The following is a 22,346-nucleotide window of genomic DNA, read 5'->3' as shown; positions in this document are numbered from 1 at the left end:
TTTAAACAAAATTACTTTGTTACAATATAATATTCTAATACCAAAAAAAGTACTTACGTAGCGTGAAAATATCTTTTGTGATGTAACTCTTTCAAAAGTACATAAAAATGGTTGCCAGCAGGTGTGTACATGTAGATTTATTAAATACACCTTGTGCGCCACCTAGGAATCAAATCTAGAACCCGACACTCGAAATTTTTGCTCTGTTACAATCGTACCCTGTTACAATTGACCCCACGCTCCCCTACTCTAAAATAGTACAGTATATTGTGTGCGTTTTTGAAAACATAAATGAAATGGAAAGTAAAATTATCATACAGAACTATTACGAAACTTTAAAAAAAAGTTTTGCCTTGAAACCGGACATAGCATCATAACCTATCTGAGACATTATCATTTCCCATAAAAATTATAATAAATTACGTAACATAATATTTTGCTTTATTTCTAATTGACGAAGAAAGATATTGAATTCAAATTTTGAATATTTTTAGAAAGGGTAAGTGATGAAAATTTAGAAGAAATGTTATTCTTTGACGCATTTATTATACACTCTATGACAAAAAAATCGACGCACCAAGAAGGAGTTGTTCGATTGAAACGAAAATTGGAGGATAGGAAGACAATGTACAGAATAGTAAATGATTAAAATTTCAGAACAATTGAATAATTTATTGCAGAGTTACAGTAACAAGTTCAATAAGGTGTTGACCCGCCTCTAGCCTGGATACAAGCTGCCACATGGCTTGGCATAGACCGATTAAGCTCCCGGATGATCTCTTGCGGTATTTCCTGCCAAATTCGATCCAATTGTCGAACGAGGTCATCAACATTCCGTGCCAGATGCAATCGCCTTCCAATCATATCCCAGACATGCTCGATGGGAGGGAGATCTGCTGATCTGGCAGGCCAAGGAAGAATTTGACAAGCTTGCAGACAGTTCATAGCAACACGTGCCGTATGTGGTCTGGCATTGCCCTGCCGAAAAACCAGCCCAGGGCGCTGCAAAAGGAACGGTTGCAAAACAGGTCTTAGGATGTCGTCGACGTACCGCTGTGCAGTAAGTGTACCTCTAATGACGACCAAAGGGGCCCGGCTGTCAAAGGAAATGGCACCCCAGACCATAATGCCTTGTTGAGGGCCGGTGTGGCGTGCGATAGTGAAGGCAGGATCCCCCCTCTGCCTTGTGCGTCTCCAAACACGTCTTCGATGATCGTCAGGACACAGTTGGAAGCGAGATTCGTCGCTAAAGACTATACGTCCCCAGTTGACATCATTCCAGCCTGATCGAGCGTCGATTTTGCGCGTCTTAGTGCGTTCTTGGTGCATCGATTTTTTTGTTATAGAGTGTATATAGACAACTTTAGAAATTAGTACAATAAAATGAAGTTCACATAACAATGTTAAGAACGCTTGCTTTGTTTAGAAATCAAAACATACGTTCAAATCTATCAGTTTTAAGAAAATAATTCTCTAATTAAACTTAAATGAGTCTTACTTAAATATTGAATAACATCAAATTCAAAATATTATTTGCATTAGAACCGTATTTCTTTACTAAAGTAACGTTAAAAGTAGTTTGCCAGGAATCGATGCAAACTGCTGTTTTTTCATATCGCTCTACTAACTACACTACTTTTTTAATAAAGTAGCACACTGCACTGCAAATTACGAAAGAAAGTAGCGACTACAGCAGTTGCAATACTTGAAGTGAGCTGCTTCCGCCCACTGGTCACACATTATACATATCTAAGTTTTTTCTTTTCAAGTACAGTTGATTATTTTTCTTAAAAAAAAGCTCTAGTTTCATATCATTATGACTAAAATATTAATAAAGTTTATTACATTAAGTTATAGAATAGTACATTATAAAAACGAAACTATCCCTTTATTATCGACTTTTAAGGAAAAACCTTTTCAAAAGAGGGGATAACGGTTATGTCCATGGATTAACAGAGTATGGTGAAGTTTACCGTGTTTTTGGCTCTATGGAATACCAAAAATCTCGATAATTATAGGAGAAGTAATGATTTGGTAATGATTTCGGTAAAATTAACTATAAAATACGTTATTATAATATGTGATAAAATTTGGTAAATGTGGTAAGAATTGGTAATTTTATTATGATACTTTTGAGCATGGCATAAAAATCCTTTATTCGATAAATTATTATTATTTTTTTTAACAAACAAAAACTTTATTGGGTACAAAAGCAAACACATAGATACAAAGGATATATATTCGTCGCCAAGAGGAAAATCCGGTCCAGGCGACAAAGGTAGGTAATACCATAAATGTAAAATAGAAATAAAAAAAAATTAAAAAAAACATGAAACCATATTAAAAAAAAATAACAAAGGTAACATAAGAAATTCATTTGGATTTTCACAAGATTGGTATAAAAAATCAAATGCTTCCTTTAAAGTGAAAAATAGAGGTCCAAATCGGCAATGTTCATCACAAATTGAAATAAAGCAAGCTTAAAAGAAGAATATATTTGGATATTTTGCAACTGAAATGGTAATTTATTATATAATTTAGGTGCTAAGTAAAAGAACTATTTTCGTGAAATTTCTTTTGTAATCTCATATATTTCAGTTGGTCTCCTTTCAGACACATTAGTTTTTAATTTGCATATTAATTTATTGTTGTGTAAATAAAGTAAAATACGAAGAAATACATTTTGGAGAAGTGGTAATAGATTAATTCTTGTATGTATATTGGTAGTAGTTATACTTGAATTATTTATATTTAGAGAATTAATAATCTTGAAGCATTTATTCTGAATTATTTTCTGATTTACTTTTCATTTTTGTATTTTTTACTAAATGCGTGCTTATAAGACAATAGGGTTACAATAGGGATGAAAAAATTACCAAATGAATAGTTTAAATACCGTAGGTTTTGTTTACCAGAAATGTTATTACCGTAAAATACGGTAATTTTACCAGAATTTTTTTCTCCGTGGGAGATTGATTAAGGAATAAAATGGTCTAATTTAAAATAAAACACGTTTATTTTATATATATATATAGCATTGTATGAGAATTGCAGGAAATGTGTACGGTATTATGGTTTAAGGCAGCAACATCGGTTAATAGTTTCGGCTTTTCTTGTAACATTGAACATTTTTCTGAAAAAGTATTAAGTTTTATTAAATGCTTTATATTTATGCTGAATGATTAGAATTAATTTTTTTTAGTTACTGATACTAATTAATTTTTAATTATGTTATTGCTTAAAATTATTAATTATAATGTATTGATTGTTAAAATTCTTATAAGCCTAAGCAAATAAAGCGTACACAATAAACATTTCATTTTGGTAATCAAAATTATGCTGTTGTTTTTTAATTATACAGTACGGTAAATTTACCAGAATTTTTCCCATATATATATATTTTTAAGCAAATTGAACAATATGAATTTAATTAGAATTGAATAATATCAATGTAATAATTACTGGAAAATTTCTTGAAATATTGCAAAAGCGTTGCCAAAATTGCTGATGAGTCTTTTTTCCGAATAACAATATAACAGGCTTCATATTACTTGGCAACGAAAGTCAACTGGATGTTTACGCGATTATTAATTTTTAGAAATGCTCATTCGGAATGCGCGGTGACTCAAAGGATAGAGCGCTCACTTCCCAATAAGGTGACAAGGTTCAAATTCAAGCGACGGCTATTCGAAACGAATTCTGCACCCGGCTCGCACTGGCCGCAGTACTGGCGTAAAATATTCTCAGTGGTAGATAGATCATAGGTTAGAGTCGCCTTGCCACTAGACTAATCGTGGGAGGTTTTCGTGGTTATCCTCTCCATCTAACGCAAATGTGGTTTGATTTCATCAAAACGTCCTCTACGAAGGTAAATTTCTCCCAATCCATGAATTCCCTTGTCTTCTGGAATGAGTTCAAAATTACAAGGTTACGGAGTAGAACATTGGTAGTCGTAAACTCAAAATTGAGTCTCGGTTGTTCAATATCTACAACGACATTATATATATATATATATATATATATATTATTTCTTTGTATATCGAAATTGTGTTGAGATATATCTATGAAATAAACATTTATTTTTAATTTCCCACATTTGTGTTATTTATTGTCAATGGGTTTATTTTATCTATTGTTTTCGTGGATAGGAAAACAAAATAAAAATGCAACAACTTTAACCGCTTCATTTTTTTACTTACAAGTTCACTAAAATGTATTATAAAATATTACCATACATTCAGCTTATACAATACTACTCGTTTTGGGGTCTATCTGGTTTAACAATTAAATTCTTGTTCTAAATATATTAAATTTTCGCAAAACAATTTAAACGAAATTAAAGATACATGAGAAATATAGGAGTTTTCTTTATTTAAAATTTTTTTTTTATCTTTTGTTCCGAAAAACTGTTCTAAAACCGAAAAACTAAAAGTAAAGAAAACATCCAAATACCTTTTTTTAATTTATTATTGTTTTAAATTAGACGTATTGTTTTAACGTTTTGTTTTTAAACATATTATCTTAAATTAGATATTGAAATAATAAAGAACGGTAACTTTATAAACCCGTTAATTTAACTGCAAAAAATACAGCAAATAAACATAACTGAAGTATTAAAAAAAGTCAAAATCTAACTTTATCGTCTTTCTTAGCCAGGCGTTTCCCGATAAACGTCGTTATCACCCAAAAAGAAATATCATTCTTTTACGGTTGTTGAAACTATGTACAAATCGCTATCTGATACGTTCAATTGTTTGCAGACTAAATATGCCTTTACAAAGGGAGTAAAACCCCATGAATAACCGTGATTACAGTGACCTCATAACACAGTTATCTTATTTCACCTTAGATTAGTGCAGATTTTTTTAAAACTTTACTCTTTTTTACCTCTTTTCTAACTTCTAAGCATTATTTAATTTCTGAAATAGCAAAACACTCTTATCAAATTTATACTCCACTAATTTAGAATTCCAATTTCAACTAAAAGACAACTTACATCAATCTTAAAGTCATCGAACTCAATAAATGGAGTTACCTATAGTGTCTGATCGAGCCAAATATGGTCTAGTTGGGGCTGTTCTGGCCTGTTATGGGCTGGTCATGCTGATGGAAATTTGAAATTTCATCATTTTTAATATTAATGAACATTGAGAATGTTATAGATATGTTATATTTTTTCCCTTTATTTTGTGAAGATGATGGTGCAGTTATGGTTATTTATAAATGGCGATTACAGGTTTCAAATAATAATTTAAAGCGAACTAACTATGCCTTTTAATGTGTTAACTACACTAAGAAAAAAAGCACGGTCTAAAAATTCTGTTAAACTACCAGAATATATCATATCTATATTCTGGTAAAAATTAAAGAATATGGTAAACTTTACTGTGCTTCTGGCTTTATGGAAACACTAAAATACTTGGTAATTTTTTTCCGATAAAGATTCTGGTAAAATTAGCAGTAAAAAATGGTTCTATAAAATGTGATAAAATTTGGTAAATGTGGTAAAATTTGGTAATTTTATCATGATATCTTAGACCCTGGCACAAAAACAATTTTTTCCGTAAAACTTGCTTTTTATTTTTTACTAAATGTGTGGTAATAAGTACTGTAGTTTTAAAAATCAGAATTTCCGGTAAACCATTACTGTATGAATGGAAAAACTACTGTTCTTAAAATAATAGTATTTGTAGCTAAAGTTCTTAATATATTAATCAAAATAAAAATTAATTAAATAAAAAGGCAAAATCGATTGTAACGCCCTTAAATCGTTACTTCCTAGAGTGAGTTTCAAAAGAAAAAAAAAAGAAGAAAAAAAAAACTGTGCGATTAAATTTTCGACGAAAGGTATATTTTATAACGTGCTTTTAAAGTTCAATTTATCTCTTTAAACTAATATGCTACCCAAGAGTATCTAAATATGTCTCATTTTTTTCAGCAACAAGAATTTAAAGTTGAAAATAGTTAAATAACAGGGAAAAATTTTAATTTATGGAATAATATTCTCATTAAGTAGTGCTTCCTTTCTCAATTTAAAGAATTCTTTTTGAACGTAAAAAGGGAAAATTAATCAATTGGAAAAATATTCTAAGTTGTAAAAAAAAAAAAAAAAAAAAAAANAACAAAAAAAAAAAAAAAAAAAAAAACATTTAATTTTTTTTTCAATATTTCTTAAAAAATTTAAATGCGGAATTTTATTATTTTTGCACAATCAGAGAAACAACTTTAAAAAAAAACTGAGCATTTTTTTTTCTAAAAGTGAAACTACGGTAAGTAAGTACGGAAACTACGGTAAGTAAGAGATTACTATCACTAAAATGGTATGTTAAAAGTAATTTTTCTTCATAATGTTATTATCTGCTAAAGCAAATCATTATTCAACTTTATAATTAAGATTACTGGTTGTATCTAACTTTTCTTTAAAATTATTGTCCATTATAAAAACAATTGATAATTTTAGCATTTTAAAATATAAGATTTGTTGAATCCGTTCAATTCAAAAAATGATAAGATAAGTATATTCTTTATAAAGAAAGAATTAGATAAAGATACTTATTAACAAAAGCTTTAAATCCTTCCTTTTTAACTGAGAGTTATATCTTTCTCTTCCATTTTATCAAAGCTTTTCTATTGAAATAGAACATAACTTTCTCCCTTTATCAACGCCATTGAACATAAATATGATAACAATTGAAAACATTTACAGTGAAAAGGATAAGGACTGTTCATATATTTTGGTTATTAACTTTAAATCAAAACTTTTTCAAATCATTCTGTAGAGAACTATCATCAAATTAGAAAAAAAAAATTGTTTACTAGTACATTTTTTAATAAAAATCATAACACTTACCTGCTTTATAAACCCAGAGTATCCAAAATGAAATGTTCTTTGCTTGAAAATTTTGTTCTCAAAAAATATATATATAGATTATTCTTTCATTACTTTAAGATGACAAACTACAAAATACAATTTTATAATTGTAAGATCTCGATATGAATTTCAATATGTAACTTAAAAACAGAATAGCTGAATTCTAGTTAAAATTAATCATTCAAAATTAATAAAATACTTACGAAGAAAACGAAAAAAATTTATTAATAATCGACACAAATGATGCTATTTGAAGCAATACGGATGATTCTTTATTGTTGTTTTCCGAATTATATAGATACAGAAATATATATACTATTCTATAAAGAAGAAGAATATTTTATGACTATTACAGTTCTGCACTTCTGAAATCACATTTATTCTTTGGAATGAAGTAAGCAATGTGGACTTAAATAACTTTCCTTTAATTTATAACGAATTGAAGACAAAAAAAAAATGATTTTACCTTAATACACACATCTTTAATAGTATGTGATCACGAAATCGGAAGTTATCAGATGCAAGTTCGTTGATAATGGAAAGGAATAAATTATTGAGGAATTGTTCTTCAAATGTTGGGCGCGATCTGTTTCCAATTGATTTACCAATTTCCAGGGTCGTTTTTTGACGTTCTTCTCTCTTTTTCTTAGGAATATTTTGCTTCTTATTTGCTGCTGAAAAAAAATGGCGTCCTACTCTATCAATGATTCTGATAGAACTAAATGAAAACTTAATAAATAAACTTAATATAAAACTTAATAATCAAGAAAAATAGTGTGAATATAAAATATTTAAAATAAATCATAATTTACTTTACAAAATGTACTTTTGTCTTCACAAACACACGACATCTGAACATTTCATAGAACAAAAATGAAACAAACCAAACGATTCTAGAGAACTTTATAAATTTACTAGGGGGCTCCGCCCCCTGCTCGCTACCGCTCGCCAACCCCCGAGTATTGCTACGCAATTCTTTTTTGTTTGCTTCGCAAACAAATTTTAATACATTTATATAAGGATATAAATGCGCGGCAGAGCATAAGTACGACTGTACGATTCTCCCAAATACTGATTTTCATCTATTTCTCGAAGACGATTAGCTGCCCTACTTCGATTTTCTCTTTGGCGGGCATTAGTAAGCTCTCGATTATTTTGTCGATTTATTCTTCGACGCTCTTGTTCATTTTGACGAAACGTGGGATCCAATCTCCGCTGTCTGCGATATTCTCGATCGCGATCTGTCCTGTCAGACATTATACTGAAATTCCAAATGATTGAAATGAGTTGAATAAATAAATGTGATTTAAAATTTAACCATTTTAAGGTAAGCAAGCCTCAGTAAGCTTTATAATAGCAAACAACAAAAATGTAAACATTAAAAGATATCAATCACTGGATAGGCATAAGAATGATAAGATAAGATGAGATGTAATCAGCAAAAACCCACTCAAAGTAAATCAACAAAAAGCTTTGACGCGAATGCGTTCTCTTTTCTGATTGGCTTAAAACTGTATCCTCGCTTGGATTGGCTACTTCTTTCGTACTGTCACGTGATACCTTAGATTTCATTGGCTGGTGCGACACCATCATTGGATTTTTATATATAGTTAGAAATGAAAATTGTAAAAGAAAACGATAAATTTGTCAATCTAACTAGAAATAAAGCTTTTTACCACATCATGGTGATATAATCGTTTGAGCTAGGGTCTCCATTTTACAGTGTATTAAGAAAAATAATAATAAAAACGCTTCACGATTTTATATGCTCTAACATTTTAGTGGAAACTCTTTATATATTTCTCTGTGAATAAAACGAATCATATAAACTTTGTATAAGCTTTAATATTTAGGGACATTAAAACCTTAATACATATAAAAGAAATATGAATATTTATAAAAATGATTCTCTCTGCAAATCATAAAATCTGAAACTGATATTAGAACTTGATTAGCTTACTAGTAAGTAGTACTGAGTATAGTTCTTTAAATAATCTTTACCTTTTTAATAACTACGATATTTTCTAATTACAATTTATATCAACGGAAACACTTCTTGTAACCTGTTTTTCATTTATTAAATTATTTAAAAATTGCAATAAGTCCGTGTGTATTAAGCAATGTGACAAAATTTGAATTATTCACATGTGCATGTATATTTATTAAAATATCCATGAAATAAAACAAATGGCGTCTTCTGCATTTTTCAGTTTTTAAAATTAAAGATATTAATCTTTGAGATTAAGTGGCAGATCTCTTACTGATTAGTGATGGTTACTTTATGACTAAATTCCTTTATGATAACTATCTAGACGCTTCAATAATACGTTTTAGTAATTTTGATTATACTAACTAGTTATTTAGTTTTCAGTTATATATTTTCTTCTTCATCAAATTCAACCCATTTTTATGTTTATGCTGTTATTTAAGTTATTATGCTATTGGCTAATAAATATAAATAAAATTCGAGTTTCCATTATTTATATGTACTAAGCCTAAATAAGGTTTTTTTAATAATTTAATACTCAAAAACTACATATTTTTGTGATTAATCACAACTACAAATTTTTTATGACAAATGTACGTTATCGCAAATGAGCATTTAATTGCTATAAAAAATAAAAATTCATCTGTGGTTGACCTCGATAACGCTTCGTCTCCAGTTGATAATTAATTTTTAGCTTTCTATCTTAAATATTAAATTACTATCTCTAATGTGTAATACCTAACGACAATATTTCGGACAAGATTTCAATAGATTAAGAATTTGGTTAACGGTTCACTCATGGGCAACCCTCAACTTTTTAACACTTGTTTTGTTTCAGGTGACAATATTGTATGTAAGAAATTTGATGATGAGTACAACAGAAGAAAAGATCAAAGACATTTTCTCTCTTCAGAACGAGTTAAAAGTTGAAAAAGTGAAAAAACTGAGAGACTTTTCATTCGTTCACTATAAATCCAGAGAAGACGCCGAGGTGGCTCTTGAAAAATTAAACAGTAAGGGATATAAGTTAGTATATTTTCAATTACAAAGTATAACTGTATGAGATTTTTAATAGGATTTAGTCATATTTAAGAACGATAAAAATATTTACGAACTTTCACTAATTATTATTTTATGAATTGAAACAAATTTAATTTCGATAAATTTTTTTCTTATTTTTTCTTATCTAATCATTTTTTTACTCAGTTGTATAATTTAAACGTTAAGAAAAATTATGATTTTAGTTGAAAAACGAAAACGAAAACTTAATTGTTCTATAATCAGTACTTATTGAAAAGCTAAAATATCAAAACAGCATTGCTAAAATCAATGAAGAAACAGACGATAAAATAGTAGAAAATATGATCATAGCTGCAGTTTCTGTTATTTTAATTATTACAGTTTAAAAGCACATTCATTTATAGTTAAGTTATTAACAGTTTATATTAAAATACTTAATTAAAGTTATCGAATTATATGAATCCATTTGTGTATATATTATTAAAACAAAAAAATATTTTTTCTTGTTAATCTGGTACTTGCAATTTAAGAAAAAGAAGAAGGTTATTGACTCGCACAAATATGACCTATGACGTCAGCACCAGCTGATCGTTTATAAGCAAAATGGCGTGTGAAAGTTAGGCTTAATTTCTCCACATAAGTTAGAATGTTAATTAAGTTGAAGTTAATTAAATACATTGCCATATCACACATCAAATTTGTTCAAATGGAATTTTTTCTCGTCCACGTCTTTTACTTAACTTATATTTATTATTTGTTTATGCATTTTATTGTAACCGTGAGGCATTTTTATTTTGTGCACTTGGCAACTTCCATGCGTAATTAGTTTGTTCCTCATGGCTTCATGCCTGTCTTTATGTTAAGTAAGAAATATATAGTGAAATAATGGAAATCTTTGTGAAAGAATTTTTGTGAATGAATCTTTGCGAATGAATCTGTGTGAAAGAATATAGAATGTATCATTTAAGGGAATTGATACTTGATGGGCTTGGCGTACTCGAAATAGAAAGGAAAGAACAGTTGCGAACGTAAGCAACCCATCGAGAAAACCACAGTACGTCACTTGCAGGTATCCCATTACACAACTCTTTTTTATTGTAAAATAAATTAATAAATAAATTATAAATTCAAAATGGAAAATTAGAGAAACAAATACGCAAAAACGAGGGGGGAAATCAATTGCAAAGCATACTAAAAGTACGAAATTAATCACAAATCATGATATAAAATTTTATCCTAAAAGAAGAAGTGTCTTAATAGAATAAATTTGCTGAAAAATACATGGAAGAAAAAGCTGTTAATAAAAGGGAGAAAAATCCAAAATTCAATTTTAATTACAATATATTTGTCAGCCCCAAATTAAGTATGATTGTTTCATGAGGCTAAAAATAAAACTTTTTAACCATTTATACGCAAATCGCATTTTTTCAATGATTCTTTTACTCAATGTCAAGAAATCAACTAGAAATTAATGCATAATACGCATTAATTGATTATTATTAATGGATTAAATAAAGATTAATTAATATAAAAATTGGTCTAAAATGTTTTGTTTTATGCTAACAAGTTTAAATATTATAATATTTAGTTATGTTTTTTTAAACGTAAGCAAGTTATTAAAATCTAAATTTGGGTGAAAATCAAGAGAAACAGTAGTTTTGCATCTAGATTTTCAAAAATATTTTTTAAATGCGAAAATTAAATTAATAAATAACAAAGTAATTTGACTCCGTACATTTGGAAGCTGTCAGATGCCAACAGTAGATTGTTTACAATCGAGCACGAGATGGTAAAAGTTTGTTTTGTACGCTGCAGAACATTCCACGTAACCAGAAGTTAATTAGAAATAAGTTATAAGTTACAAAAACATGAATAATATTAGATGTACAATAAAGATAAATATGTTCTTATAAGCAACTTTGCATAAATTTTTTAATTGTTGTAAATAATTTAATTATATTTAATTTCTATTCGCTTTTTTTAAGCTTAATTAGAATTCATCTGAACATTCACTCTGTGTTGTGCGTATGTTTGATCAACTAACTAATTTTATTTTAAGAATTAGAGTATATTTGCATTCTAAATTAATGATTCTTACTTTACATTTGTATCGTTAAAATAATTTTAATGACTCTTATGTGCGCCCGAACTTATTGTTATAAATTTTATTGTTATTGAATAGCGAAATTTGTGGCGCTACTTTACAACAAATAGTAAAAAAGAACCTTCTTTGTGTTTTTTTTTCTCTACACTAGGAACTATTCTTTGTTCTTGATGAAGTGAAGACCAAGAACCAAGAGTTATTTTATGGTGTTTCACTTCACCAATTTGGTGTAGAGTAGTTGTTACTATTTTCGGATTTGACATATCGTGGAAGATAAGAGCGTGGAACCCGAATCCGATTAAACATCCAGAGTGTAAAAAGCAGTGAATCGCTCAACTATTAAGGAGAGACGATCAAACAGAGTGTAAAAAAGCAGTAAATCGCACAACTATTAAGGAGTTAAGATTAAACAACCAGTGTGTAAAAAGCTGTAAATCAAGCAACTGTTAAGGAGAGAAGATTAAGCAACCAGTGTGTAAAAAGCAGTAGATTGCAAGATAAATCTGTCAAAGCTGAAAGTCCTCTCGTTGATTGAGGTGTCGAGCTATGGAGAGAGGCATACCACCTAAAGCAAGGTATATGACATCTGTCAGGCTGACCCCCAAAAAACTGGCTAAGCTCTTGGTTATGGTTGGAGAATTTCTGTTTAACGTTAAATAATGAATGTTTTCTTTTTATATTCAGAAATTTAATTTGTTTGATAAAAGTTGTTTTCCAATAAATGAAATATGAATGTTGTTTTCTGTTAGATATTGACATTGATGGAAGTATCATAGAAGTGACATGGGCGAAACCAGCAGATCGCGTAACACGCCCAAAATGTCATTCCAGACCGAATCAACCAGCACCCGCAGTACCTGCGCCATTTCTTTACGGAGCACCTCCTCCCGGATTTGATCCTTATAACGCACATTTACCTTTTGCACCATGTCCTGGGTAAGAATTAATTCAATCAGTACGAATTCATTCATTTAATCCGTAAGAATTCCTATAATAAATTACGATTTTAAATGGAATATAGATTACCTAAATCAATTTTTAAAGTTCGACAAAGAAGAGCTTTCAAATGTCACGCAGCAATCACAATAAATCCTATCAATGGCGAGAAATATAGTTTTATTAATGTAACACACATTTCACTCATTTCTACTTTGGTAATACCTAGCATAGATTAGCTAGTTGCACAATAGTGACATCCTCTTATACTCTTTCAGAATTCATACCAACAATAGTCTCTTATACTCTTTCAGAATTCCTACCAAAAATAAGTTGAACAATATAAACAGAGGAGTAGCAAATTATTGTTTAAATAATTAAAAATGTTATCTAAAACTGACGACTCATTAAGGAGGAAGGCAATATGAAAAAAATTGTTAGATTTAGTTGTTGGATGATAAATTGAAGGGTTTTTTTTTTGAATAATCACCTTCTACTTTCTCTTCGGTAATTAAACAAGTTATATTAAAACTCCACCTCCCACGTTAATAATTGTGACATTTTGATACGGTTCATATTTTTAATCACTTTAACGACACTTGATATACACTGTAAAAAATTCCGAATCAAATTTAAATGGTAAAAAGGCGTAAAAAAGAATGGTAAGAAGTACTGGCATTCAGAGTGCCGGTACTCTTTACCGTAAACTCCATTTATACTAGAACATGCTACGGAATTAAAATATGATATACCGTATTTTTTACAGTAAAAATTACCGTAAAATCACTGACTAACTCAAACTTAATTAATATATTACTGAAAAAATTGCGGTATAATATTTTACAGTAAAAATGAATTTTCGGTAAAATGAATTTTAAGGATGATGCACCCAAAAGTGCTGATACTTTACACCATAATTTGATCCGAAAATTTTTACAGTGTACCTATCCTTTCAAACTCCCTTGTTATCATGACTCTAAAAATATATATTAAGGGCCGTGATTGCGGAATGCCTTAAGCCTTTTCAGTTAATCGTAAAAATAAATGTATAATGGTTTTTTTTCTCTCTCTATTTTTACGGGAAAAATAACATAGAAAGATTATATTTTTGTAAGTTATTTCATTTAGATTTAAAAAATTAGTAATTGAGAAACATTATTAGAGATACTCTAAATAGGTAGCGTACGTGAATGTATTTTTTTTTGGAGAAAAAGAAATCCTAATTAAATTACTATTCTTTACGGTAAGGACATTTTTGGTTTAAAAAACCTATAATTCTGGTTAATAAAATCCAAAATAAGATATTTAAACCATTCATTTGGCTTAACAGTTTACCGAAGATTCTGGTTTTGAAAATTATAGCTCTTATATCTATACATTTAGTAAAAAATGCAAAACTGAAAAGTAAATTTTATCGGTTAAATGGTTTTTATGCCATGTTTTACAACATCATGGTAAAATCACGAAATGTAATTGCATTTAGTAAACTTTCCCACACACTAAAAAACTATATTTTATTGTGCATTTTACCAAAATCATTACCAAAGCGCTTCGATAATAATCCCCAAGTTATTTTTTTTGGCGTTTCCATAGAGACAGAAACATGATAAATTTTTATCTTACTCTGGTAGTTTTACCATATTTATCTGATAGTTTTACCATATGCTAGCATTGTTATTAGGGGGTAAGTAATAAATTAAATTGGAACTTTAAAATTAAAGTAACATTATTTTCACGCATTTGAAATGTTCTCCTATATCTCAGACATTAAATAGGGGTTCTGTAAATTGTACTGAAGTATAAAGAATGGTCCAAACTACCGGAATATGGTAAATTTTACCTTTTTTCTGGCTCTTATGGGAATAGTAGTGCTTGGGTAATGATTTGGAAGAATTAATAATAAAATATGGTTTGATAATCTATGATAAAATTTAGTAAATATGGTAACATTTGGTTGTGTTTTCACCATACTTTAGAGCATAGCATAAAAAAAATTATTCGGTTAAATTTATTTTTCAGTTTTGCATTTTTTATTAAACGGTGTGGTATTTAGAACTAAAATGTTAAAAACCGGAATTTCCAGTAAACCGTTATCTTATAAAAAAAATTACCAAATGAATGGTATATTCATTTGGTATTTAAATTGCATATATTTTAGTTTGGGGAACCGCCATTATGTTTTTTTTTTTTTACCAGAAATGCCATTACCATACAGTATGATAATTTTACAGAGTTTTTTTTTCCTTCGTGTTTGTGTCACGTATTTTTCAGATCCTTTTATAAATTAACTTAGAAATAATTCAGATTATGAGAGTTGCAAGTAAATATTTAATAACAAATTTCAGAATTAAATAAATCCAGATTCGGGATGATATTGCATTTAACTAAAAGGAGCAACTTTGACGTGAGATGTAGAAAAATTATCCTGTTTAATTAAATAATTGTTATTATTTATAAATAGAACACAAAATTGTTTAATATCCGTGCATACTCGTGTAATTTCTTCAATAATTATATTTGCTATTTAAGGAGAGGTGGTCTGATTCATCGAGTACCTGCATTCAGAGGACGAGGAAGAGGTGCCGCTGGTGTCAGACGCTTCAGAAATTTCATACCTGCTCCAAACCATCCAGGATCATTCAAATCTACAGAGGTATATTTCGAATTATTTTCTTTATTCTAAAATGAGTTGATATTAGTTTCGTGAAAATAAACAAATAAATAATATTTTTGCAGCTTTACACGTAAAAATTGTTTGAAATGTCCATGAAAGATTTTCTTGTTTCTTAAAACGCAAAACTGTATTTTAATTTTTGTAAACACTTTTAAATAATTTCATTTATGTCTATGAAGCGAAACATAAGCATCAAGAATATGTTTTAAATGACATTAAATACTATGATATCAAGCATTATGCTGCCATCTATTACTTAGAGTTTAAGCTAATATATTTTAGTGCCAAGTCTTTACAAAATTCATGAGAAATTTTTGTTCCTTTTAACGAAATGCAGTTTATGGATTAAAACTATTCCATTGGGAATTTGTTTTTAGTGCTTTCGGTGATTTTCCGTGCTATCCTATAAGTAATTAATTTATCCTATAAACCGATTGCGTGATTTTGAAACAGATATTAACAACATTAAATTCGCAGCCAAAATAAAATATTTCAAGAAAGGTATCTAAAAGAGAAATAGTAAACAGTATGTTATTTATATTCTATCAAAAGATAAAAATATGAAACCATTTCGAGAACACATAGAAACTGAAGTATGTTTTTAGAAGATTAAAAATAGCTTTGAAAACATAAATGGATTTTTTTTAAAACTTTAACTACAAAAATGATCCTTAATCGTTTCTTGAAATTTTAATAAAAAAGAACTCTAATAAAAACTAGTTCTAACATTAAAATCTATTTTAATATTTTTTTAAAAAAAATTTGCGACAACTTTTTAAAATATGACTAGTAATAATATATTTTTAAAAAAAACTTAACTCAGTGACGCGACAGCCCATAAAGAGCCAAGGCCTACTGTACCCATCTCAGTTTTCTTGATCTTGGGCTTTGGAGTGCAGGAGGTCAGATGGTCAGCCGAACTCGGAACTCCCAGTGTTTAGTTCCCATGCATGCTTGGTACTCATTTATAGACCCACTGAAGGGATGAAGGACTGAGTCAACCTTGCCCGGCTCGAGGATCGAATCCAGGACCTGTCGCACGGGAGCGCTGCCACTCAGCCACTGAGGGTCAATAAAATATTTCAAGTTTGCATAACTTGATTGATGTTGTTGTTGTTAATTTACGTCGCACTAGAGCTGCACAATGGGCTATTGGCGACGGTCTGGGAAACATCCCGGAGGATGATTCGAAGGCATGCCATCACAATTTTGATCCTCTGCGGAGGGGATGGCACCCCCGCTTCGGTAGCCCGACGACCTGCGCGCGAAGTCGAGCACTTTACGGTAGAACAGTTTAACGAGGATCAATACCGCACACCCTCGGTCCCTACGCAGCCTGATCCAAGTGGTCACCCACCCGCACACTGACCGCAGCCAGTGATGCTTGACTTCGGTGATCTTCTGGGAACCGTGTCTTAACGATCAGTCCACTGCGGGACTTGCATAACTTGAATTTTCTGGAATAATTTTAAGTCATTCGGAGTTGTTTTGATGCCCTGCTGTACCATTGTCTAACTGTCTAAAACAAAAAAGAAATTTATAAGTACCGAAGAATTTTGCGTAATACTTTTCAAACTGAACATCATCCGTTTAATTTTATAGGCAAACCATCCCGGTCATTCTACACATTATCCTCAGCATGCTTCAAACAAAGTAAGCAGATCTTTAGAGAAAGGCGAACAATACACTCCTGAGTACGTTTTGATGCAATTACCTCCAAATGCTGATGGTAAGTAAGGAGTGACTCGAAATTATTTTCTCATTTTACGCAATAGCATCATAAATAAATAAGATTTTGATATTAAGCTCTGTTGCAGCCGTATATCTCAGTAGCGAGCAAGAAGAATTTTTTTTAAAACTTTTAATAAAATAGTTTTTTTTCTTGTTTAGATGAGTTACTTAAATTTAAGAAATGCGATTTTCACAGCTAGGAAAAAAATATTATAATTGCTGCTTAGAATTTTTAATCTGATTTCAACTAAATTTGTTATGCTAATATCAAGCATCAAGAATATTGCTGATATCTATGAGAATATTAATATCTATGAATATTTTTTACATTCTACTTTAGATTCATAGTTCAGCAGCTCTGAGTCTGATGAATTGTTGAAAACTGATAAAAAAACTGATGAAAAGCAACTCACATAAATGTAGTGAAAATTTATTTAAAAGTTGTATATAATAAACCTCTAAGACTCTTAAAAGTACTCTGAAATTCCGAAAATAACAATTTAGCTGCAGTAAATCTTGACAAGTAGAGATGCCTAGATAGGTCGGGAAAATGATAAACACTATCGATCATCTCCAATATCAATCTAGACACAGAAAAGCCAATTTGAAAAAGTGCAAATAAGAAATTATGTGCTGTCCTGAGTTACCATTGCAGTAGTTTAAGTGTTGTACAGTGTGCAAATAAATAAATAAATGGACCACCTTGAATAGCTTTTGATCTTATGATTCACGTTCTAGTTCTCAATCTTAATGGTTTAATTGGCTGACCTTAGTACAGGCGATATTTTAAGTTACAAAATCAGAATCTAAAATGCACTTTCTTTGAATAAACATACCTTTTTTTTCGATGGTTTTTGGACTTTCGACCTCCAAAATAAAGGGGGTAGCCGCACATGGTAAATATATTCCCAATATTTTTCTCAGGAGAGTGGGCCAAAGTTTGGACTCCTTAATGTTGATTTTATTTTTTGTTTATTATCTCGGGAACTATCTTATATCTTGCTTATTATTACCGACTGGAAAAAAAATTTTACGCAATTATAAAATTCGTTTACCCAAAGATAATTCGACGCAAAAAAGTTTTAGTAAGCATATATTATTTTTTTATTATTTTATTTAATAGCAGTCGAAAAAATTTTGAATTGCAAGGTACACAATTATATGAAATGTGTACGCATATACGCACCAAGCGTAAGAATCGTGTTAAGAAATCTGTTCATTAGTGAAATGTGAGTTGCAGAGTTAAAATTTCTGATCAAATTAGGTAAAAAGTATCAACACTGAGGGTGTTGGTATTTTTTTTATCATGAAATCCATTTCTACCGAAACATATTACGGAACAAAAAAAATCTGATTTACCGTAATTTTTACAATAATAATTACCTTAAAATCATAGAATAACTCTAATTAACTAAATATAAATAGAATTGGTGTATGTGTATGCAACCTAAATTACTGACACTTACTTAATATTTTTGCATAAAAATAACTTTACAAATTCATATTTTATTCTAATTATAAATTTTAGCATTACTGAATTACAAACATGGTGGTTGGTGGCGACTATTTTACACCACGTAGTGTAAAATAACATTTTAAGTTTTTCAGGAACAATCCTTGGGTTTTGGTGAAGTATGGAGCACCACTTTGGTGTTAAGTAGTTGCCACCCTTTTTGGTTTCATTCAAATGGCGACAATTTTTTATAATGCAGTTGTGCAGTTAAAGGCCCAAAAAGTCATACTTTTAAAAAAATTTCTCAAGAAATGTTTAACTGGTTCTGTCAATTAACGTTACATGACAAGAGCTTTATACTATTTTATAACTTTCTTCTATCTATTTTTTTTTTCTTTTAGGTATTGATCCACCTTTAGCCGTGCCAGGACCTCCACTTGTCCCACACGGACGCGTTGCTCATCCCGCATATTTGTACCATCCACCAGGTAAGTACAAAACGATATATTATTGGCTATTTCTTGATCGATGTAAATAATCATTTATTGGTTAGAACAGTAGTTCCCAACTTTTTTTGGCTACGGATCCCTAAGTAGTTTAGCTTCTTTCGGCGGAGCCCCGGTGTTATGAAAAAAAAAAGCTTATTAGCAGCTATAAATATACTAATAATAATTAAAAAAGAGAGAGAAAAAGAAATCTTGGTTTATGCGTTTGTTGAAAATAAATTTCAAAAAGAAAAAAAGATGTTATAAACATTGGGAATAATAATCAGGGAAATGTAATTCATTATTTTTAAAAATAATTTTACTTATTTTGAGTTGAAAAGCTCGATGAGAATTACTTATTAATTTTTTTAAAATCCCTATTCTTTCCATACCTTCGTTATTAAAAATAAATATTTTAGTAAAAATTTTGCTAAATTTTTTCATTGGCCTTTTACGTAACTAATTTCATATAAACAAACAAAATTAAATGAAATATGGAAATGTTGATTGGATATAAATATAATCTTAACAGGTTAGAAAAAAAAATTTAACTCCCGGAGCCCCTGTAATCCTTCCACGGATCCCCAGGGTTCTGCGGAACACCTTTCAGGAACCACTGGGCTTGAAAATTTAAGAAAATTATCAAAAAAGGAGAGAGAGCAGGTTTTTAACAATTGTTTTTCACTTATGTATAACTGAAGATCGTTGTAGTTTCAACCTTCTTTTATCCGGATTAAAAGTTCCGTATACCCCGGTTTTGTCACAAAAAGATCAGTTTTTAGCCTTAAATATACTTATTCGGTTCAATTTAAAATATAAAAATCGATATGTTTGTTCAATTGAATACCTGCAAGTGACCTCATAGTAGGCAATTCGTGGCAATTTTGCTAATTCAGAACCAGATCAAGTTCGACACACACATGTAACGCCGATTACAGGTAAACAAAGAAATTTGATCACATGATTAGGCATAATCACCTCACTTTTTTCTTGAATTACACACACCCAATAGTTATTATCAAAAATGTCATATTTATAAAGTAGTTTTAAATATTTTTAGAGTTTTTGGTGCAAATATTTTTGCTGATTATTTTTAAAAAAACATATAAAATTTGTTTAAAACTAATTTAAAATAAGCTTACACTTTTGAAAGAAGTTAAAAATATTTTATAAAATTCAAGGTATTTTCTAGATACGTTAAATATCTTAGACAATCAACATATATGCTGTTTTCAAATTCTGAACAAAAATATGTATTTAAGCACGGGGAAAAAAGTTCTGTTAAAAAAATTCTGGTAAAATTACCGTACTGTATGATAATAACATTTTTGGTTTTAAAGCTATAAATATCGTTAATAAAACCAAAATATCCAGTATTTAGAACCATTCATTTGGTAATTTTTCCATTCATATGTTAACGGCTTACCAGAAAGTTTGATTTTCAAAACTATAGTTTTTATTGCCACACATTTAGTAGTACAAAACTGAAAAATAACTTTAATCCAAAAAAATGGTTTTGATGCTATGATTTAATGTATTATAATAAAGTTACCAAATTTTACCACATTTATCAAATTTTATCACTCATTATTAAACCATATTTTTGGTTAATTTTACCAAAATCATTATGAAAGCGCTTTGATAAAAATTACCGAGCTTTTTGGTGTTCCCATAGAACCAGAAGCAAAATGAATTTTATCATATTCTGATAGTTTTGACCAAACATTTTTTCTGAGTGAGAGGATTGAAGTTATTAAATGTAGTTAAGAGTAACTTGGGAAGTTTCATAAAGAAAAGTTATTTCTCAAAGTTTTTTTTTAAAAATTTCATGAGTACTTCAAATTTTTCAAAATTTTTTAAAGCTTTTTCAAATTACGATAAAAATAATGCATACTGTATAGTTTTTTTGTGCCTCAATATGAATTTTAGTGTTTTGATTTTTGATGTAATATTTTTTCTAGGATATGAAGATATACCATATTTCACATACATACCAGGTCCTGTTTCTGGTTACTGAAGTTTAAGCGTCGGAGCTTCCTAAACTTGTGTATATTTGATGACAGTTGCCATCATTGGTTGACATATTTCTTTCTTTATATTTATTTAACTTTTTGTTTCAAGAAATACTTTTTCATGTTGACGGTTCTATAGTTTAAACAGTACAAAAAGTTTGTTTAACATTGCATTCATAACTGACCTTCGCTTTATAACTCAAATTATGCAAAAAACTTTGTGTCGCGACACAGAATATATATTCAAATATATATTGAAATGATTATATATTTCAAACACGTTTTTTTTAAAAATATAATTTGTATGTTTTGAACTTTTCAACTTATTTATTTTTCGTTTAAAAAAAAGATAATGCAACTCCAATTTGGACCAATCAAAACCAATTAAATTTATTGCTTGATTGAAAACTTCATTCGTTTCAAAAATATACAATTTGGAAATTAATAGTGACATTTTTCAGCGCTCAAAAATAGACTCCCATTTTCAAGGTTTGACGGACGTGAATAAGTTTCATTCCTTTTTTCGCGTCTGACAATTCTTGAAAATGGGTCCCTATTTTTGAAAGCTTGAAGCATGTCGACTATTTATTTCCAATTTGTATATTTTTAAAACGGCTAAAGTTTTTAATCAAATAATAAAACGCAATTTAAGTGAATTAATGTTATAATTATGAGTTCACTTTTTTCGATATCATCAACAACAGCATTTTTTCATCATTGTTGTCTGTGCTTGAATTAAGATGATTATATTTTAAATATTATTTATATCGGTATGTATGCAATGTAAATTAAACTACTTGCTTGAAAAAAAGCTTGTTTTTTTCGTAAGTATTTGCGTAAACATGACATTGACAGAGTGCTTTTTCATTAACAAAAATGATGCTACGAAACTTTTTTTTTTCCTCTGATGTCTTAAACATCAAGTTCACACACGTTTTATGTTTTAACTTATTTCGGAGTGAATTTTTGGAAAAGTATTAAGAAATAGGATTTAGTATTATGAATTGCTTTATTTAAATACTACTGTACTCTATTATGTATATTTTCTTAGTTAAATAAAGCGTATCAAGCAA

The 22,346-nt window shown here is 29.4% G+C and overlaps 1 protein-coding gene across 1 annotated transcript in view; it reads left to right on the top strand.

The window, feature by feature from the left end:
- The window catches only part of LOC107444460 (RNA-binding protein 47), a 27,993-nt gene extending 5,647 nt beyond the window's left edge, over positions 1 to 22,346 (top strand). Inside the window, exons 2-7 of the mRNA XM_016058604.4 lie at positions 9,697 to 9,871; positions 12,732 to 12,918; positions 15,448 to 15,571; positions 17,195 to 17,321; positions 19,178 to 19,264; positions 21,223 to 22,346. Coding sequence (XP_015914090.1) covers positions 9,697 to 9,871; positions 12,732 to 12,918; positions 15,448 to 15,571; positions 17,195 to 17,321; positions 19,178 to 19,264; positions 21,223 to 21,278 — 756 coding nt within the window. The 3' untranslated portion in view covers positions 21,279 to 22,346. The remainder of the gene's footprint in view (positions 1 to 9,696; positions 9,872 to 12,731; positions 12,919 to 15,447; positions 15,572 to 17,194; positions 17,322 to 19,177; positions 19,265 to 21,222) is intronic.

The sequence above is a fragment of the Parasteatoda tepidariorum genome, chromosome 6 (genome assembly GCF_043381705.1).
Source record: "Parasteatoda tepidariorum isolate YZ-2023 chromosome 6, CAS_Ptep_4.0, whole genome shotgun sequence".
NCBI classification, from domain to species: Eukaryota; Metazoa; Arthropoda; class Arachnida; order Araneae; family Theridiidae; genus Parasteatoda; species Parasteatoda tepidariorum.
Note: the sequence above shows the minus strand (reverse complement) of the source record. Positions and strands in the feature narration are given on the sequence as shown.